The sequence below is a fragment of the Haliaeetus albicilla genome, chromosome 2 (genome assembly GCF_947461875.1).
Source record: "Haliaeetus albicilla chromosome 2, bHalAlb1.1, whole genome shotgun sequence".
Taxonomy (NCBI): domain Eukaryota; kingdom Metazoa; phylum Chordata; class Aves; order Accipitriformes; family Accipitridae; genus Haliaeetus; species Haliaeetus albicilla.
Genome location: NC_091484.1, coordinates 80,075,267 through 80,091,122, shown reverse-complemented (window position 1 = coordinate 80,091,122; position 15,856 = coordinate 80,075,267). Strand labels below are relative to the sequence as shown.

General features: G+C 40.7%; 1 protein-coding gene across 17 annotated transcripts in view; it reads left to right on the top strand.

Moving 5' to 3' along the window:
* MAP4 (microtubule associated protein 4) overlaps nucleotides 1-15,856 on the top strand; it is a 164,279-nt gene that overhangs the window by 137,804 nt on the left and 10,619 nt on the right. For 11 of the 17 annotated variants that reach the window (XM_069778471.1, XM_069778464.1, XM_069778465.1 and 8 more), the window contains 7 exons: nucleotides 384-596; nucleotides 2,099-2,276; nucleotides 5,848-5,907; nucleotides 6,075-6,397; nucleotides 8,722-8,850; nucleotides 10,424-10,516; nucleotides 15,325-15,406. In XM_069778471.1, coding sequence (XP_069634572.1) covers nucleotides 384-596; nucleotides 2,099-2,276; nucleotides 5,848-5,907; nucleotides 6,075-6,397; nucleotides 8,722-8,850; nucleotides 10,424-10,516; nucleotides 15,325-15,406 — 1,078 coding nt within the window. The remainder of the gene's footprint in view (nucleotides 1-383; nucleotides 597-2,098; nucleotides 2,277-5,847; nucleotides 5,908-6,074; nucleotides 6,398-8,721; nucleotides 8,851-10,423; nucleotides 10,517-15,324; nucleotides 15,407-15,856) is intronic. The other 6 variants (XM_069778480.1, XM_069778472.1, XM_069778473.1 and 3 more) reach the window with 4 other exon arrangements.

The window sequence follows — 15,856 nt, the reverse complement described above, 5'->3', positions numbered from 1 at the left end:
TGCAATCCATTGTGTGCATGTAATTGGAAAGCAATGTCCTGTGTATTGCATGTAGGACTAGATGCCAGGAACACCCAATTACTAATCCCAGCTTTACCAGTGATTCCTTCTGTTGCTTTAGATGTTGCTGGAATAAATCCTGTTCGCTTTGAATTGAATGGCAAAACCCCACTGGGGTCCAAAAGCAGCCCCCTTCTGCTGCTTCATTTTGGTCTTTTTGTTATGCTCAGAAAACAGAAAGCTAATTATTTTTTGTTTGTTTGTTTCATTTAAAATATCACTTTTATGTTCTTGCAGCTCAATGTTTTGGTTTACAATGCGCTATTTTTTGTTGTATTTTTTTGTTTTTATACTGGATTTTGCTTTTTGAAAAAAAAATAAAGCCTGCTGCATCCACATCATCTACAAAGCCTGCAGCAACGAAAGCCAGGCCCCTGTCCGCTACCAGCCCCAAGCGGCCAGCCTCTGCCACACCTGGCCCAAACAAAAAACCCACGAGCCCTACTGCAGGTCCTACTTCAGCCACTACTACTAAACGCCCAGCCACCAGTACTACACGTCCCTCCACCTTAACTCCAAAAGAGACTAAACCAAAGGTAAGAATCAATTTGCTTTTGTGTGGGAGCTCCGAGAACTTATTTACATGTCAACTTACCAGCTGTCTTACCCAAGAGTCAAAACATAATTCTAGTGCTAATCATGGGAGGATAAGATCAGGAATGTGATTCACTGTGTTATAAGACCTGCACAGTTATTAGTATCAGCTTCCATTAACCCACTTATGGCATCAGGTCCCAAGCATTTAATTGTATCATCGCAGAGAAGAAAATTAAACTTGACTGTATTACTACAATTTTCCTAGTGAACTGTGATGAAGTATACGAGGTAATTCTTTATTTCTTTCCCTTACTAAAGGAGGAGGGTTCTTTAAATATAGATACACTACGAACATAGGATAACTCTTAAATCCAGACAAGAGTATGGGAAAACTGAATGGAGAGCTTCGATATTAATATTGAGGGGAAGAAGATCAGTTGAACACTTAAGTATTTCCCACTGATTGTCTTTTTATGATGTCTGGTCACTATAAAAACTGTACAAAGATAACTGATCATACACTTATGTGCTTAGGAAATATTGGAGATCTGTAATTTTCTAGTAAGAGCAGATCTGTGGACAGTTCTTAGTGTTGCACCTTAAAGCTGAAGTAGGGTATCCACATGTAATGTTAAGAATGGGAAATGTCCCTTGAATCTTCCCTATGTTAACTTGTGATATTATATAGTAGAAGAATTCAGTTTTGAAAGGGAAAGTTAAAATCTGTTTCAGAAGCTTTCAGGTGATGTTTAAATGCTAGCATTTCTCCCATACGTTTAAGCTTAAATAACTGCATTTCAGTGTCTTTTTTTTAAAACCAGCTAAATAAAAATAGCAAAAAGAGTATGAAAGCACAGGCGTAAATCTGTACTTTTTATCTGTGAACCAGTGTCTTCAGTTTTGTTTAAGTTTTTGCATGATTCTGAATCCCTTTTTGATGAAATCAAAACCTCATCTCATTTGTTTCCGTACATTAACTCAGTATTTTAATACTTAAGAGATCAGTCAGTTTACAAACAAGTGACTTACCAGGGACAGACATGAAATAGTTTTCCAAGAGAGGAATGAACCACGGACACCTAGTTCTTATGTCCACAGTGTTTTAATAAACGCTGCCATAGCTTAGGAAGCTTTTCTGTTCATGAAGGAAAGAAATCTCTCCCAGAAGTATTGCTAGTGGACTACTGTTCTCCATTTTGTGCAGAAATCAAAACCTCGTTCACATCTGTAAATGGCCTCCACACATTAATGCTGAAACAGATCTGGATGAATTCTAATATTCAGCAGGGTCTGTGCTCTGTGTCCTGCACTGAATATAGTCAGTCGCTTCCGCATGCCTTAATTATATTTTCAATCTTCTGCATTATAATGTTTCAGTGGTGCCTAGCTTGTGTGTTTAAGAATTTAAACAATTTCCATTTATTCCAGGCTTTTGGTTGGCAAATGCTTTGAAGAGACTGTCAGTGAAATACTGGCTTTAATGTAGCCTGTTCATTTTTAGGTTGCAGATGCGAAGACCACAGATAAGCGGACCTCACTTTCAAAGGCTCCATCACCTGCCACTCCTAAAACTACTGTCAGGAGCAGCCCTGCTACTCCTAGGACAACAGCAGCATCACCTGTCACTGCAGCTGCTGGTGCGAAAAATACTGCTACTTCTCCACCGAAGAGGCCAACGTGTAAGTACTCTCTTGTTTTTCTTCAGGAGGTCTCTCTTTCTAACCAGCTGCAAGTTTCTGTTTGAGTAGCACCGTTGGTTCACGCTATGATGTCTTTCTCATGTGTTCCGGTACATTGACTGCTTTTTCCTGTGTTTAGGTCATCCTGTGGCCCCATCAGTTTATTAAAATTAGTCTCCTGGTAAACAAGCTTGTGCAGGTTCAAAAGAAGGAAATAACCCAAACCCTTGAAATGTAGCCATTTATGGGAAGTCACAGCTGCTGTTAACCAGCGCTTCTGAGAGGTGTAAACTGGCCTACCTGTCAGTCAGGATTAGATCTGAAGCTTAGTGATAGCTGCACTCCCAACCCTTTTAATACAACACAAGATCCTGTGCCAAGGCACAGAGACCATAGGTCAGACTTTTTTCTCTCCAGGGCTTCCTCCTCCAAAAACAATCTGAATGACCTTCAAGGCCAACTTGGATCAGCTCTATGTGATTCAGTGTTAATACAATTACTGAACATGCTTGATGTAAGAAAAAGGACGCTATTACCTCTGTATTTTGCTATAGTAACAGTTAGAATAAACACTAAAACCAATTTAAGACTTGGGAAATTCAAATCTCCAGAAGAGGGCTTGAAGCACTCACACTAGTGTATCTGAAAAACAAAAAAGGTTGAACAGAGGTGGAGGTTTTTTACCAGTGCAGGAAGAATTTGGAGCTGAAATGACAACAGCTTCATCAGAAAACTGTATCCCACTCCTACTGTTGCCAAAGAGGGAACTTCCCATGAGTTTAACGCAGTCAGCATGAAACATGAGCAGCATATCAGCATCTTGAAAACAGTGTTTTCACTCATTTTAATGGAGCTTGAGAGATTTAACATCAGATACAGTTAAATGTTCTCAAGTGTTTTCAGATGACTAGACCTCATAGGCAAAATTTGCTAATAAACATGTAAAACTAATAATACATATTGGTTGCTTTGTTCTATGAGTCCCAAAGCATGAGTTCATAACCCATCTTTCCCAAAAGAATAGTAATGTTTTAACTATGTTGAAATATATTAGACTAGATGTACATTCCATACTTTATGCTGTAGGGTAAAATACAATTAATCAAGTGTAGAGGAAGTGTTGCACTTTCCAAGAGCTGTGTATCTTAACTGATCCTGTGGACATCCTTGTAAAAATCATTTTGGGTGGTCTTTTATGCAAACTGTAGCCCAGAATGCTTAATATGTTTTAATGAGTTCAGTTAATTTCTCCTTCCAAAATTGAGACACAAACAAAGAAGCGTTTTCTGATGACATTTGAAAAGAGATGGAGTCAACGATGCAGAGATGCAGGAAGGTTGTTCCAAGTGGCAAGATGTACAGAGGAAGAGGCTTCTGCACCAGCGAGGGTGGTGGGACATTGCCAAAGTACAGTGAGAACTGGGTGGGCGAGGGAGAGATGAGGTCAGCTGAAGAAACTCCATCAGGAGTTAAAGCTGTTTTGTCTGGATCTGGAAATGCACAGAGGAGTCATGAATAGTAAAAGAAGGGAGTCCTGTTTTGGAAGAGGAGAAAGCAAGGGTGTTGATGGAGGATGAACAGTGTTGTGGGGCCTGAAGGGGAATCGCAACAAGCCAAACACTAACAATGTGGTTTAGTTAGAGCATGTGCAACTTCAGCTAGATCCATAGATGTGGGTGATGGAGGACCTGGATCTCTTCCGATCACAGTTTAGTTTCTCATTACCCAGCATTGAGCCAGATAATAAGTTTCTGGCTACAGATGATATTTCAGAAGGACATCTGCTCTTGCTTTTCATGTGTCAAAAGATAGACACTCACTTCCTTATGGTTTGCTCAAGTGTTCAGTCATTCTCAGTGTTTAAAAATGTGTATATAGTGGCTTGTTTTGAAATTATATGGTTTCACTTTTTCAGGTATTAAATGTCAGTCACTTTTCTCTACTAAATGAGAGCCACGGGTTATGTGGTGCTTGATTTCCCCCCCCCCCCCCCCGTGAAAATGACTTTTATGTTTGTACAAGAGCAGCCCTCTGTCTTTCAGATCAGAAAAAGATCGAAGTCTTGGACTGTCGTTATAGACCATTTTCCCAGTAGCTTTGTCATTCTGTAGGTTTTCAATATTGCATGCTAATAACATAGACAAAAGTGTCCCAGCATTTGGCTCCCCACTAACATGAGTAGAAATAACATCTCTTTATATATAAAAGTAATATATTAGTCCTCTTGCCTTTACAGAAAACTAAGTCTGTTCTGTCCATACAGTTTTCAGAATTAAAGTTGTGGTCTCAAGGAATGAGATTAGGTTGGTTTGACAGGACCTTTTTTGAAGTGTTTGGTATTGATTATATATCTGTCTTTTAGGCCTTATTAAATTATCCAAATGTGTTTCATCTCATTAGCTAGTATCTTATCTGTGGTGTTTAACTGAATGCTTTTAGCAAAGTCTGGATGGAGTGATCCAGACTCACTTGGCCTATAGTTATCTGCCTCTTTTGCTTGCTCTTTTCTGTATTTGCATTCCATGAAGTACCCTGCCAGCTACTTGAGTTTGTTTTAAAAATCTAAGACTGTTAATGGAAGTTAAATATTAGAAGATAGGGCTTTTTATAATTTTTAACTTAGATTTTTTTTTCCATTTGGTGTTTGTTTTTAATGTTGCCTTCCTTTGGCTATTGAAATGAAGCAGATTTTAGCCAAAGTTGTCCATCATTGATAGTAAAAAGGCTAGAATTTCATTATCAAAGACCTCTTTAAAAGAAGGTTCTGTTGATATTTTTCAGTCTGTGATTTTTCCTTGATCAACTTTGTGTATGGTTTTATTTTGCTTTGAGAAATACTGATACATTCCTGGTTTAGACTGTCCTCTGTCTATGTGGAATGTAATCAGGTCATGATCACTGGTGTTTGCCCGAAGGCACAGTTCAGTTTAGTGATTGATTTTTGGTTTTATAGAATTATAATAGGAACCAAAATATGTGCAATAACTTCTGTGCAAGAAAATTGGCATTGGTTAGAACTGATGTAGCAATAATACCAAGGTTATAGATGGACAAATGTGGTTTTTCTTTTGCTGCTCAGTAAAGAGAGGAGCTTTGGGGTTGTTGGGGTTTTGGGGGGGGTGGGGTTGGGTTTTGGTTTTTTGTTTGTTTGTGGGGTTTTTTTGTTTTGTTTTGTTTTTGAAATTAAATTGGGATGGGATTAAAATAACGTTAGTGAGTGCTGTCAGATTCAGAAAGTTATTTTAAGAAAAAACACAATGCAAACCATACCCCAGGTGTTATATCACTGAATGGTGAATTGATCCTTTTGCTGGAAAACATGAATGAGTTTTGCTGTTATGATGAGGACCATGTCAGCCAGGTGTTCAGATGGAGCAGTTAATTCTTGGGATGCTTTCTTTCAAGCAGCATGTTAGAAATGGGGACTGTGGGTGAAGAGGACCATCAGTATGTGAGGAGCTGCAGAGAGCCCCTGACATCCAGGGGAAGCTGCGATGGGATCCCAGGCTTCTCTTCTGTGCAGACTGGCTCCCACTCTGAAATACTAATCTGTGTACTTTGTTTTGGGCAGCTATCAAGACTGATGCAAAGCCCGCAGATGCCAAGAAGACGTCTGCAAAGTCACCATCAGGTAACTGTTCAGTTTCCATCTAAATCAAATCCTCCTTGTTCGGGGCTGTGTTTAATAAGTACGCCATCTTTAGGTATATCTTTAGGACTTGGAAGAAGTTTGTATAAATGGTCTCTGACCCATCTTTTTTCCACCCTTCCCTTCAACTATCACTGTGATAATTGTAGCAGACTTGAGCCGCCCTAAGAGTGCTACTGGAAATGCAGTAAAAAGTAGTGCCACCACTCCTTCTACCACCGCCTCCAGCGCACCTACTTTACCTGGAGTAGCCACCAGTCGTCCCAAACCCAAGCCTGCTGCAACCAAACCCACCACAACCTCAACCACAACAGCAGATGCTAAAAAAACAACTGCTAAAGCTCCAACTAAACCCAGCACTGTTTCCAAGCCACCTCGCCCGACCAGCAGCGTTTCTGCTCCAGATCTGAAAAATGTACGTTCCAAAATTGGATCAACAGATAACATTAAACATCAGCCTGGTGGAGGAAAGGTAAGTTTCTTCAAACTTGATAACAATATGCACATTGGAACAGTAGCTCTTAAGCATTATGGGTGATTTTGCTCTTTCCTGATTTTGGTGGCTGTATCCTCACTGCTCTTCTCATTTATGCTCTGCAGAGCTCCTCTTTGGGTTCTTGGTTTATGCACAAGGCATTAACAAGGCAGTGATAGTAGTGTACAGAAGGAATCCGCCTTAAGAGCCTTCATGGTGTTTGCTGGTATACGTACAGGAATTCAAAACTCAGTGGTTCTGTTTTTCTGTCGTACATCCTGACATAGAAACTAGTTGGTATTGAAAGCTCAAAACCTTGTCTAGATTCCAAAACTTTGCCTTGAATAGAGGAATTGAGTCTGCTGAATGGTACAGAAGGTCAAATAACGCACTACAATGCAGGAAATCTGGATTCAGGAGCAAGTTCCACAGCACCTTTCCCAGGTCTAGGAACGGGGACTCTGTTCAACTTGTCAGGCCTAAAGCTGGAATGAAATGGGTTTACATACACTGCTCTTTGCCACAAGAGAAGAGGGTAGTGTTGAATGAGCTGTAGGGAGAAGTGTGTACATACATATAACTTGAGGCTCTCAATCAGTAATGGTTTTAAATTAAATAAATAAACTTTCACTGTGAATATCTACCATGTAAATGATAAAGGTTTAGGGATATACCTGTAGCCCTCTTCTGAGGGTTTAAACAATTTTATAGATATGCATAATCATAAAACCTTTATTGGAAATTGTACAACAGATACACTCATCTTTGCCTGACCAAATGTGTTAGCAGCTTGCCTGGAGTCAGAGGGCTTTAATTTCCACAAAGCAGAACAGATTTACCTTTGCGGCAGGTCTGCGGTAATGAATAATTTGGCATATAACTTTAATCTGTTGCCAAGAGAGCACGTTTCATGCTGGGAGCCTTAATCTCCTCTCAGGCACATTAAAGTCAAAGGCTTACTTGGGCTGTGGTGTTGTATGTCACAGACAGCATCGATACAGAATGGATTTATTCTTCCGAGTTAAGAGTATCTTAGTTGTACAATATCTTAGTACAGTCCTCAGAGCTTAGACACCTAGAGGACAGAAACTTCCACTCCCCAAAACAGAGTTTCTGGAAATGACAAACCAAGTCTGCTGAAAAACTTTGAGGCAAGCAGGAGGGTGACCCTTTCGTATGCTGTGTATTGTAGCTTGAAATCAAGTAGAAGTTCAGAAAGCCTCCTGCCATCTAGTCAAAAAGAACACATAAGATTGTTCAGTTATTTTAAACTGTGCTAGAGTTGTGAGGATTGCGTAGGTTTTTAGCTTACAGGGTTATTGTGTCAGTTTAAGGGAATTTATTTTTATATTTAGTTGTACTGTCCTTTATTTTCTAAATATTTTCATGGAATTGTTAAATCCTAACAATTGTACTTTTAAGAAGACTGTCCTTTTTGTAGTCTTATTTATGCTGAGATGTTTTTGGAATCTGAGAATGTTGAATGTTATAGGAGTGCTGTGTTTTTGTTGGGGGTTTTTTTTTTGCTGTTCTATTCCTGGTAGGTTAGTAAAATACAGGATTTATGTTGAGCCCCCCAAAAGATGCGGGGTTCTGCTGCACTTATCTGGATCTAGATTAGCAGAAAAATGGATACTCTCAGGTAGTTGCTGAATTTTTCTAAAACCTGCGAATTTTCCTTCAATTCTCTGCTTAGCTGGTTTAGCTAGGTCCATCTGCATTTGATGAGTTAAAACCTAAATCAGCTGTTGATCTCAAAGCTGTTGATCTCAAAGAGTCAAATCAGTGTGTGGGTGCAAAATCAGAAATGGAAGCACAGTGTATCTGTATCCAGCAGAGCTCTTGGAGCTCGAAGGCAAAGAAAATCAGCCAGTGGATGTGTTTGCCTCTAAGATCTGTATAATGTCCTCCATGTGAAGGACTGCGCTGCTATTGGGTTACTAAAAGATTGGGTTTAATTTTTTGGCAGAATGTAATGTACTGGGTTCACTTGGAGACCTGCCATCATGACTGTTGGGGAAATGATGAGATACCGATGAAAGGCACCTACGAGCTTTTTGAGAAATGGAGAACTTAATTATTGCTTTATGACCCCAGGGTGCCTGTTTCATCCTGTGTCAGAGTGGTGTTGCTTCCCCTCCACCCTCTTAGTTTTATCATTCCTGGGCATGGGATTATATTTTGTCTGAGGATTACAGCGTGTAAGAAGTTCTCATGGGTTGTCCGTTCCACTAAGTTTATCTGGATAGCTTGTGTTCCGGTACTCTCCTGCCCACACTTTTGCTTTTGCTGGTTGAAATCATCCATTTGTCTCCATCTAGGGGAAAATAGAGAAAAAGCCAGAATCAGCTGCTGCTGCACGAAAGTCTGAACCCAATGCGGTCTCTAAAATGGCTACTACTAAAACAACCGTATCAAAAGAGGGTGCCCCAAAACAACCCAATGGGAAAGTGAGTTTATTTCAGACTTTTCTCTGTGGGAGATGAAGGAAAACATTTCCATTTTGAGTCACTTTCCCTTCTCTTCAACTCTTCTGCTGTCTCCTGTCAGTGTCACTGTTCCTTGCACAGACACTCTTCCAGTTCTTTCTTGTAAACCCTGAGATGTTCTCAGTTAAACATGTTCAGAGATCGCTATTGTAGGTATCTTTTTCCATGCCTGCTGTAAATGTGTTTTCAGAGCAGAGTCCACCATTTTCACTTTTAGGTAGATGAGCTTAACTTTGAGTCAGAGGTTTCCCTTAAGACCAGTTCTTCATACACAGCACTACTTTGTAACTAGGAAGAGAGCGCTTTAGTTCGGCCCTGCTTGTTTTAAGATTGCAGAATATTAAAGACTTTATCTTCCCTGCACTATTCCCAATCCAGTTGTATCAAAACGCTTTTAACTCCATGCAGTAGGTGGTCACCATTTGATGGGTTACTCTGAAGCTGTCACGACATGGTATTTCAGCATGAGTTAATGGGGAGGGAGGTGGGAGTGCCTGCAGTGCTGGTTTAATTCAGATATTGTCAGGCAGAGCCTGCTAATGAATGGATGGGTTTTGTACCTCTAGAGAAGTCACTAAACCACTATACACTTCCATGGCACGAGTACATTTTTCAGAGCTGCAGTTGCACTGAATCCAGTCTTTCTGAACTGGCTAAGGAGCTTTTGGAAACCTGCTAAAGTGAGAATGTTCTGGTGATTCCTTTTGTGCTTCAAATTTATCACCTCTTTCTAGAAAGTAGGATACAGCTTCTGCCACGTTTTGTGCTGTGTTAAATAACTCCCACACTAAACACCTGTCGTAACTAACCTTTGTAAACATGAGCCTGTTACTCTAACTCAGTTACTACCTTTGTGAGTAAAAGCTCTCTTAGCATACTCCTTTTGTATTTTGAAAAAGTCCAAGTCATTTCAGTTTAAAGGAGAAACAATTTAATTAACACAAGACTCGTCTGATAAAATTTAGCTGAAGGTTTGACAGCCTTCATCAGAAGAATTGTTTCTCGGATCAGGCTTTACTGCCCAGAGGTTTCAAAAGACATTACCCAGGACTGGAGCCAATCCAGGCAAATGGAAATAAAAGTGCAGACACTGAGCAGTTCATAGCGTTGTTGGAAGTGGTGGCCCCATGGCTCCGATCCGTGGAGGAACAAGGCAGCTGAGCTGTCTCTCCATGCTCTGGGGAAGCTCTCACCAGAGAGTTCCTGGGAAGCTTCATGGGGAACATAGACGAACCCAGCCCTTCTGGCAGGCAGGCGCCACCCGGTGATGCTAACCCGTAGAATATATGTGGAGAAGCGGTCTTCATGGTAGCGCTTACGCTCTTGCACTAACACTGTCTGTGCAGCCTTTTGTTTCGTTCACTTTTTTCTCACTCTCCTCTTCAGTTGCTTTCACACCTAATACTAAAGTTGGATTGAGTTTAACACAACTCCTTGTTTATCCACCATGTTAGAGCATCCACTCCAGCCTGCCATATGACAACTCTAACCAGTCCTCTTCCCTTGTGTTGTTTTCCATTCTGTAACATTCCAGGTCCAGATAGTCTCCAAAAAAGCGAACTACAGCCATGTTCAGTCCAAGTGTGGTTCCAAGGACAATATTAAGCATGTCCCTGGAGGTGGGAATGTAAGTATGGGCTCTGGGCAAGCTGTCTTTCTACTAACTCCTTCTCTTGTACTATGTTTTTATATGTCAGTCTTAAGAATGCTCTGTTTCAGGCAGAAAGGTGTGGCAGAGTTTCAGGGCTTCTGGAAATAATGTAGGCTAGAGAATTTTTATTTTTTTTTCCCCATGGGATGCTAGGTTGAATGTGTGTGTTTTGTTTCATAGTACTACAAATACACCTGACCTATTTCTTGCATGATTTACATGGTATTCATGACCAAGTGTAGGATGTACACATCACTGACCCCAGGAGTTAGCTCACCGTGGATTCCCTGTGCAGTCAGTGGAGGCACCTCATCAGCCCTCTGACCTGTTTTAGATGTCTGATTTTTCAGATGAAATGAGTTGTGGCCTAGAAGTGCCTGTTACTCTTCATTGGCTAATAGAGTGAGCCTGAGTCAGAGTAATTTCACTTCTTGTTTCACATCAAGGGAGACTTTGAAAAAGGAGGAGGAAAAGACTCTGGGACTTAATATTTGAGCTGCGATTAATTTCTAAATTTAAAGGCTACTGGTATCTCTGGCAGCAGAGTTGAGCTTATTAAAATAGAAGGCTAGTCTTGTGATGTCTGTGTACTTGGTTTGGAGTATTATATCCTGAAAGTGTCTGGCAAAAAAACCTAGGTTAACTATCCAGATATGAAAGCTTTTGAAAACATGACTATAGTTTGGCAGCCTTGTTTCCTTGTGCGCAAATCTGTACTACCTTAACAAATCCACACTAGGCGGTTTGTACTAGGGATAGTTTGCAGAAGTACAAAGATTGGATGGTTTCAAAAAGGCACTGAATTACTTAAGTCTAAGGAGTTTTTTTCCACTGCTGTTTAAATATGCCGCGTTCCTGAGGAGTGATGTCCAGTTATCACGTCTTGTGATGCTTTCTCTGTGTCCAGTGCCTGAGAGCCAGCATCAATGAAACTCCCTGCAAATATTCAATTTCTGGGACCAGACTTACTGTTACTGTATAGTCAGTGTGTTCTGTCTGATGTCTGGTTCAGCAAATACAAATGCTGCATAGGACCTGACTGTGGTGGAAACTGCCGTGGCAACTTTTCCTGGGAGATATACATGTATTTGTCTAGCTGGCTGAACCTCTACTCTACATGACCAATTCTTCTTTAAATCTTTGAGAGACAACCAAGTCTGGGTTCTTAACAAACTTGTTCCCTACAGGTTGGTTGCCAAGGTGGTAAGAGACAGATGTTGAATTCATACATGCAGTGTTCACTTAACTAAGCTTGACTTCCTTTTGGGAGTCGCTGGACATGCATCTCTGCTGCCCTCCTTGCCTTCCAGTTTGTGGATTCTCAACAGTGGTTGGATTTGCCATTCTTATTTGATATTTCTGTGACTTACCCAGTGTTTATAGGAGTGCATACATGTGCGTATGGAGCTTCCCATAGAAATGCTCATGCAGGAGAACTCTCTGCACCACAGAAAGAAAAGCTGATGTTGAGATCATCATGTCAATTAGGTGCCCTCATAATATTTTTTTAGCTATGCACATTTCTGTTCCTACTGCATATTTCATCTGGTTTTGTCACCCAAGTTTGGAACAGACTGTTTATACATAATCAGTGTTTTGTGGCAGAAGTCCCTTTGGCTATACTGTTAAGGAGCAGCTGTTATAAGTTAACTGTTCATGCGCTCAAAAGAGCTGTATTTTATAAGCCACTTTAATTTTGCTACTCTTACTTTGTATAGCCTTTTAGTGGACAATGGGTCTCACACATACTTTTCCCTTTTTTGAGGCCAACAGAAATGTGATTTAAATGTGGGGAATATTTTTCTTGCTTGATTAACTACATTAGTGAACTATCCTTTCTTCTAATGAATCACCAGTCCTCTTTACTGTCCTGTCCTGGGGACATTCCCAACTCCAGGGGACAAGTTATGTGCCTGCTTCCTTTTTCTCTTCTTCTACGCTCTCCTTTTACCACTGAAGTTTTCTTTCTTGCTCAACTACTTAAGCTTTTTGCTTTGAGAATAGACAATAAAGTGCTTATTATTTCCAGGTTCCAAATGCCCGCAAACCAGCTTCAGACAGTTGTTCCCAGCCATCCAACGCCCCCAAACCCAACACAGGCAGTACCAATATGAGTAGACAAGACGCAGTGAGCAGTCTGGCTTCCTATGAAAGCATTTCCTTTTATCCATTTTTATATCTGCTCACTCCCTTTGGGGCACTGTAATATTAGTGTCCTCTTCCAAGATGTTTTCATGTTCAAATAGTTACAATGATCACTTCTGATAGAAGACTTCCCGATGTTTAATTCCTGGACCACACTGCTGATGGGTATGTCTGGAAAGTCCGTTGTTCTGGTCTGTGGCTGCAGTTAAAGCTTTTAGGAATCCTGTGGACAAAAGCTGTGGTTAGTAGCAAATTATGATTCAGCTTTAGGGTTGCTCTGGTAGAAGCGATGGACATCCTACCTAAGTGAAGTGGTTCTTAGCTGGTACAGTCTGTTTGGGTACCAATTTTGCCTTCTGTACACAGAGATAATTTCTTTTCCCCTCCAAGATACCCAAGCAGACATGTTCAAAAGCAGTAGACATTGTTCCTACTCATGTTATATTTGCCATAAATATCTTGACACAAACATAGTTAGGTTTCCTGGGTAAAAGCTTTTGTCGTACTTTACTATCTTGCCCCTCTCTTTTTAAAGAAAGCAACAATAAAGAGGTAGATTTTAGAAAGTGCAGGTAGTGTACATGTTGCAGATTTAACAAGGTGATTTGGAATGTACGTATGTTTCTCTACCCTTTGGCTTGACCTGCTTAGGTGGATTGGGAAACAGTCAGAGATAGAATATCTAAAAAGAGATGAGGATCACATTTCCCATCTGAGCCTCTGTATCAAGTTTTCAGATCTAAAATTCATTTCTGGCACCAGAGTCTGAGTATTTGACTCTATAAATGCAAGCCCAAGCCTTTAAATGTGTCTCCCATTGCAAACTCAAAACAACTAACATTAGAAATCTTATAAGAAATAGACTTCCATTTAGGTATAGTTGTTTGGTTCCCCAGGTGAAATCATGAGGAGTCATAACTGGGTATGTCTACCCTAGCTGATAACAAACATTATTATCTTTAAATGCATTATGTGAAGTAAATTTAGTTTTATTCCAGTTCCAAGCAAACAAGTACTCATTATAAAAGCTGTAGTAACTTTACTAGCAACCCCCAAGAAAATCAAATTCAGTAGCTGTGATCTCACCTTTTCAGAGTTTCTGGTGTCACTGACTCAGGGTACGTGAACATGGAACAGCGTAGCAGGAGGCTGAACTGTGCTGTTCTTCTAATTCTGAGCAAACAAGACATCAGGGCTTTGACTCATCCCTCTTCACAAGTACTAGGAGGATTCATGCTTCCTGAGAAAGATGCGTTGCCAATTATCATGATAATTCTCAACAGGCTTTTAGAGTAGGGAATGAATTCTTGTCACATTCAAAAAGAAAGACTTTCATTTTCTCTGCGAGATGATCTATAGCAGAACTTTCTGTGCACATAGGTGCCAGCTGGTGGTTGCTGACACGATTGGGAGAGGTGATCCTCTTAACATTCCTACCAAAAAACCCCGGATTTTTGCTATGGAAAGTTATATCAACTTAGTAGGGGGTTAGATGAGATGACCAGAAGTTCTTCCAGTGTAAGTTACCCTGTTTGTATGAAATGAAAGATCTCTGAGTAGTCAGACAAGAAGTTCATTCTGGAATAGAGGAATTTTTCATCCATCTGGAGCTGCAGGAGAAATTTTAAAGATGTCAGAAATGGGACTCTGTACAATGCACTTGGTCCAAATGTAGGAGATGAAATATTTTTTGAGCAAAAAGACATAAAACCTGTGACATTTTGACTATGCCTTTGTCTCACCTCAGAGAAGACACTTCTCCCCAAATTCAAACTGAAGTCCACAAACACCATGACTTGGAAGAAGGTCATTTACCGAGTCATGAATATCTCATGATTTCATGACTGCATCACTGAACATTTTTTCATTGAAGGTTTTGTATGCCAATACCAAGTCACTGGTAGAATGAGGTTAAAGGAAATAATACTGGAGAATAGCTTCCCTACTCCCAGTGTTTTGTCTTTGAGAAGAATAGCTTCTTCGAGCAGTTTGTTCCATCTGGGCACGATGATCCTTCCTGATGTCCTGTTCTCAACAGGGAGGAAAGACCACTGCAAGGAGGCTGCGAACAAAGCCTCACAATTAGACGTGGGTCAGTCTGCACATTGAAGATGGTAGAGAGAAAAAGTTGGAGCTGGTGGCATGTCTCTCTAGCCCTACAGCAAAGAGAGTGGCTGAGTAGAACCGTGAGATGACATCTGTCCTGGTGACTGTCTGGAGCTGCCCAGGCAATGGCCTGTGTCTTCAGAGGCAGAGCCAGCGCTGGGCAGAAACAGTCTGGGGAACATGGCAATGGGATTGGCTTTTTTTGGTCCTTCTCCGAAGTGGTTTTGTGTTCCATAGATGTGCCATGAACTCAAGACTCCCGTTTCTGGTTACTGTCTATCTGTTAGTTTTATCTGGTCTCAGTTTCTCTCTGCTTACATTAACCACTTCTGGCTTGTGCAGGCCTTTAAATAATGCTAAAGCCGACTATAGCATTTGGCACACAGTGGCTGGGAAATCAATATGAAAATAGAATACGGTGGAAGAGGGGTGCAGGTGAATTAAGTGTGACCTGATGTTTGAGATGGTGTATTGGCCTTCAGATTCACAGGAAATGTTTCTCTGTGTTGAGCTGTTTCTTTTTGTCTCTTTAGGTGCAGATCCAGAACAAGAAAGTTGACCTTTCCAAAGTGTCCTCGAAGTGTGGCTCTAAAGCAAATATCAAGCATAAGCCAGGTAGAAATTTTACCATTTCCTCATGATTTGTCTGTAGATATTGCACATCACTTAAGTACAGTCCTGGATTGTGACTGAAAGAGTTTAAGGAGGTTGTTGCTTTCAGGGAGTATTTCTAGAAGTCATGTCTAGCTTCTTTAGCAATTCCTGGTGGTTTCATGAGCAGAGAAGGGAATTAAGAGATGTGGGATTTCATCTTGCTTGTGAAGATTGTCCACTGCTTTGACTCAGTTCTCTTTTTCCTCCCTATTTGGCGGGGGCGGGGAGTGGATACTTACCATGATTGTTCCAGGAGTCTGGAAGCTTCGTCCATGCTTACAGAGGGCTTTGGGGCTCTCTGAACATATGTGCGCTATGAAAGGATAAAGTAACTTCCCTCCGGTTCTTCAAAGCAGATACAAGCGTCTTTTTAGCCTTTGGTTCAGTAGGAGCTCCTGTCTTAATAACACT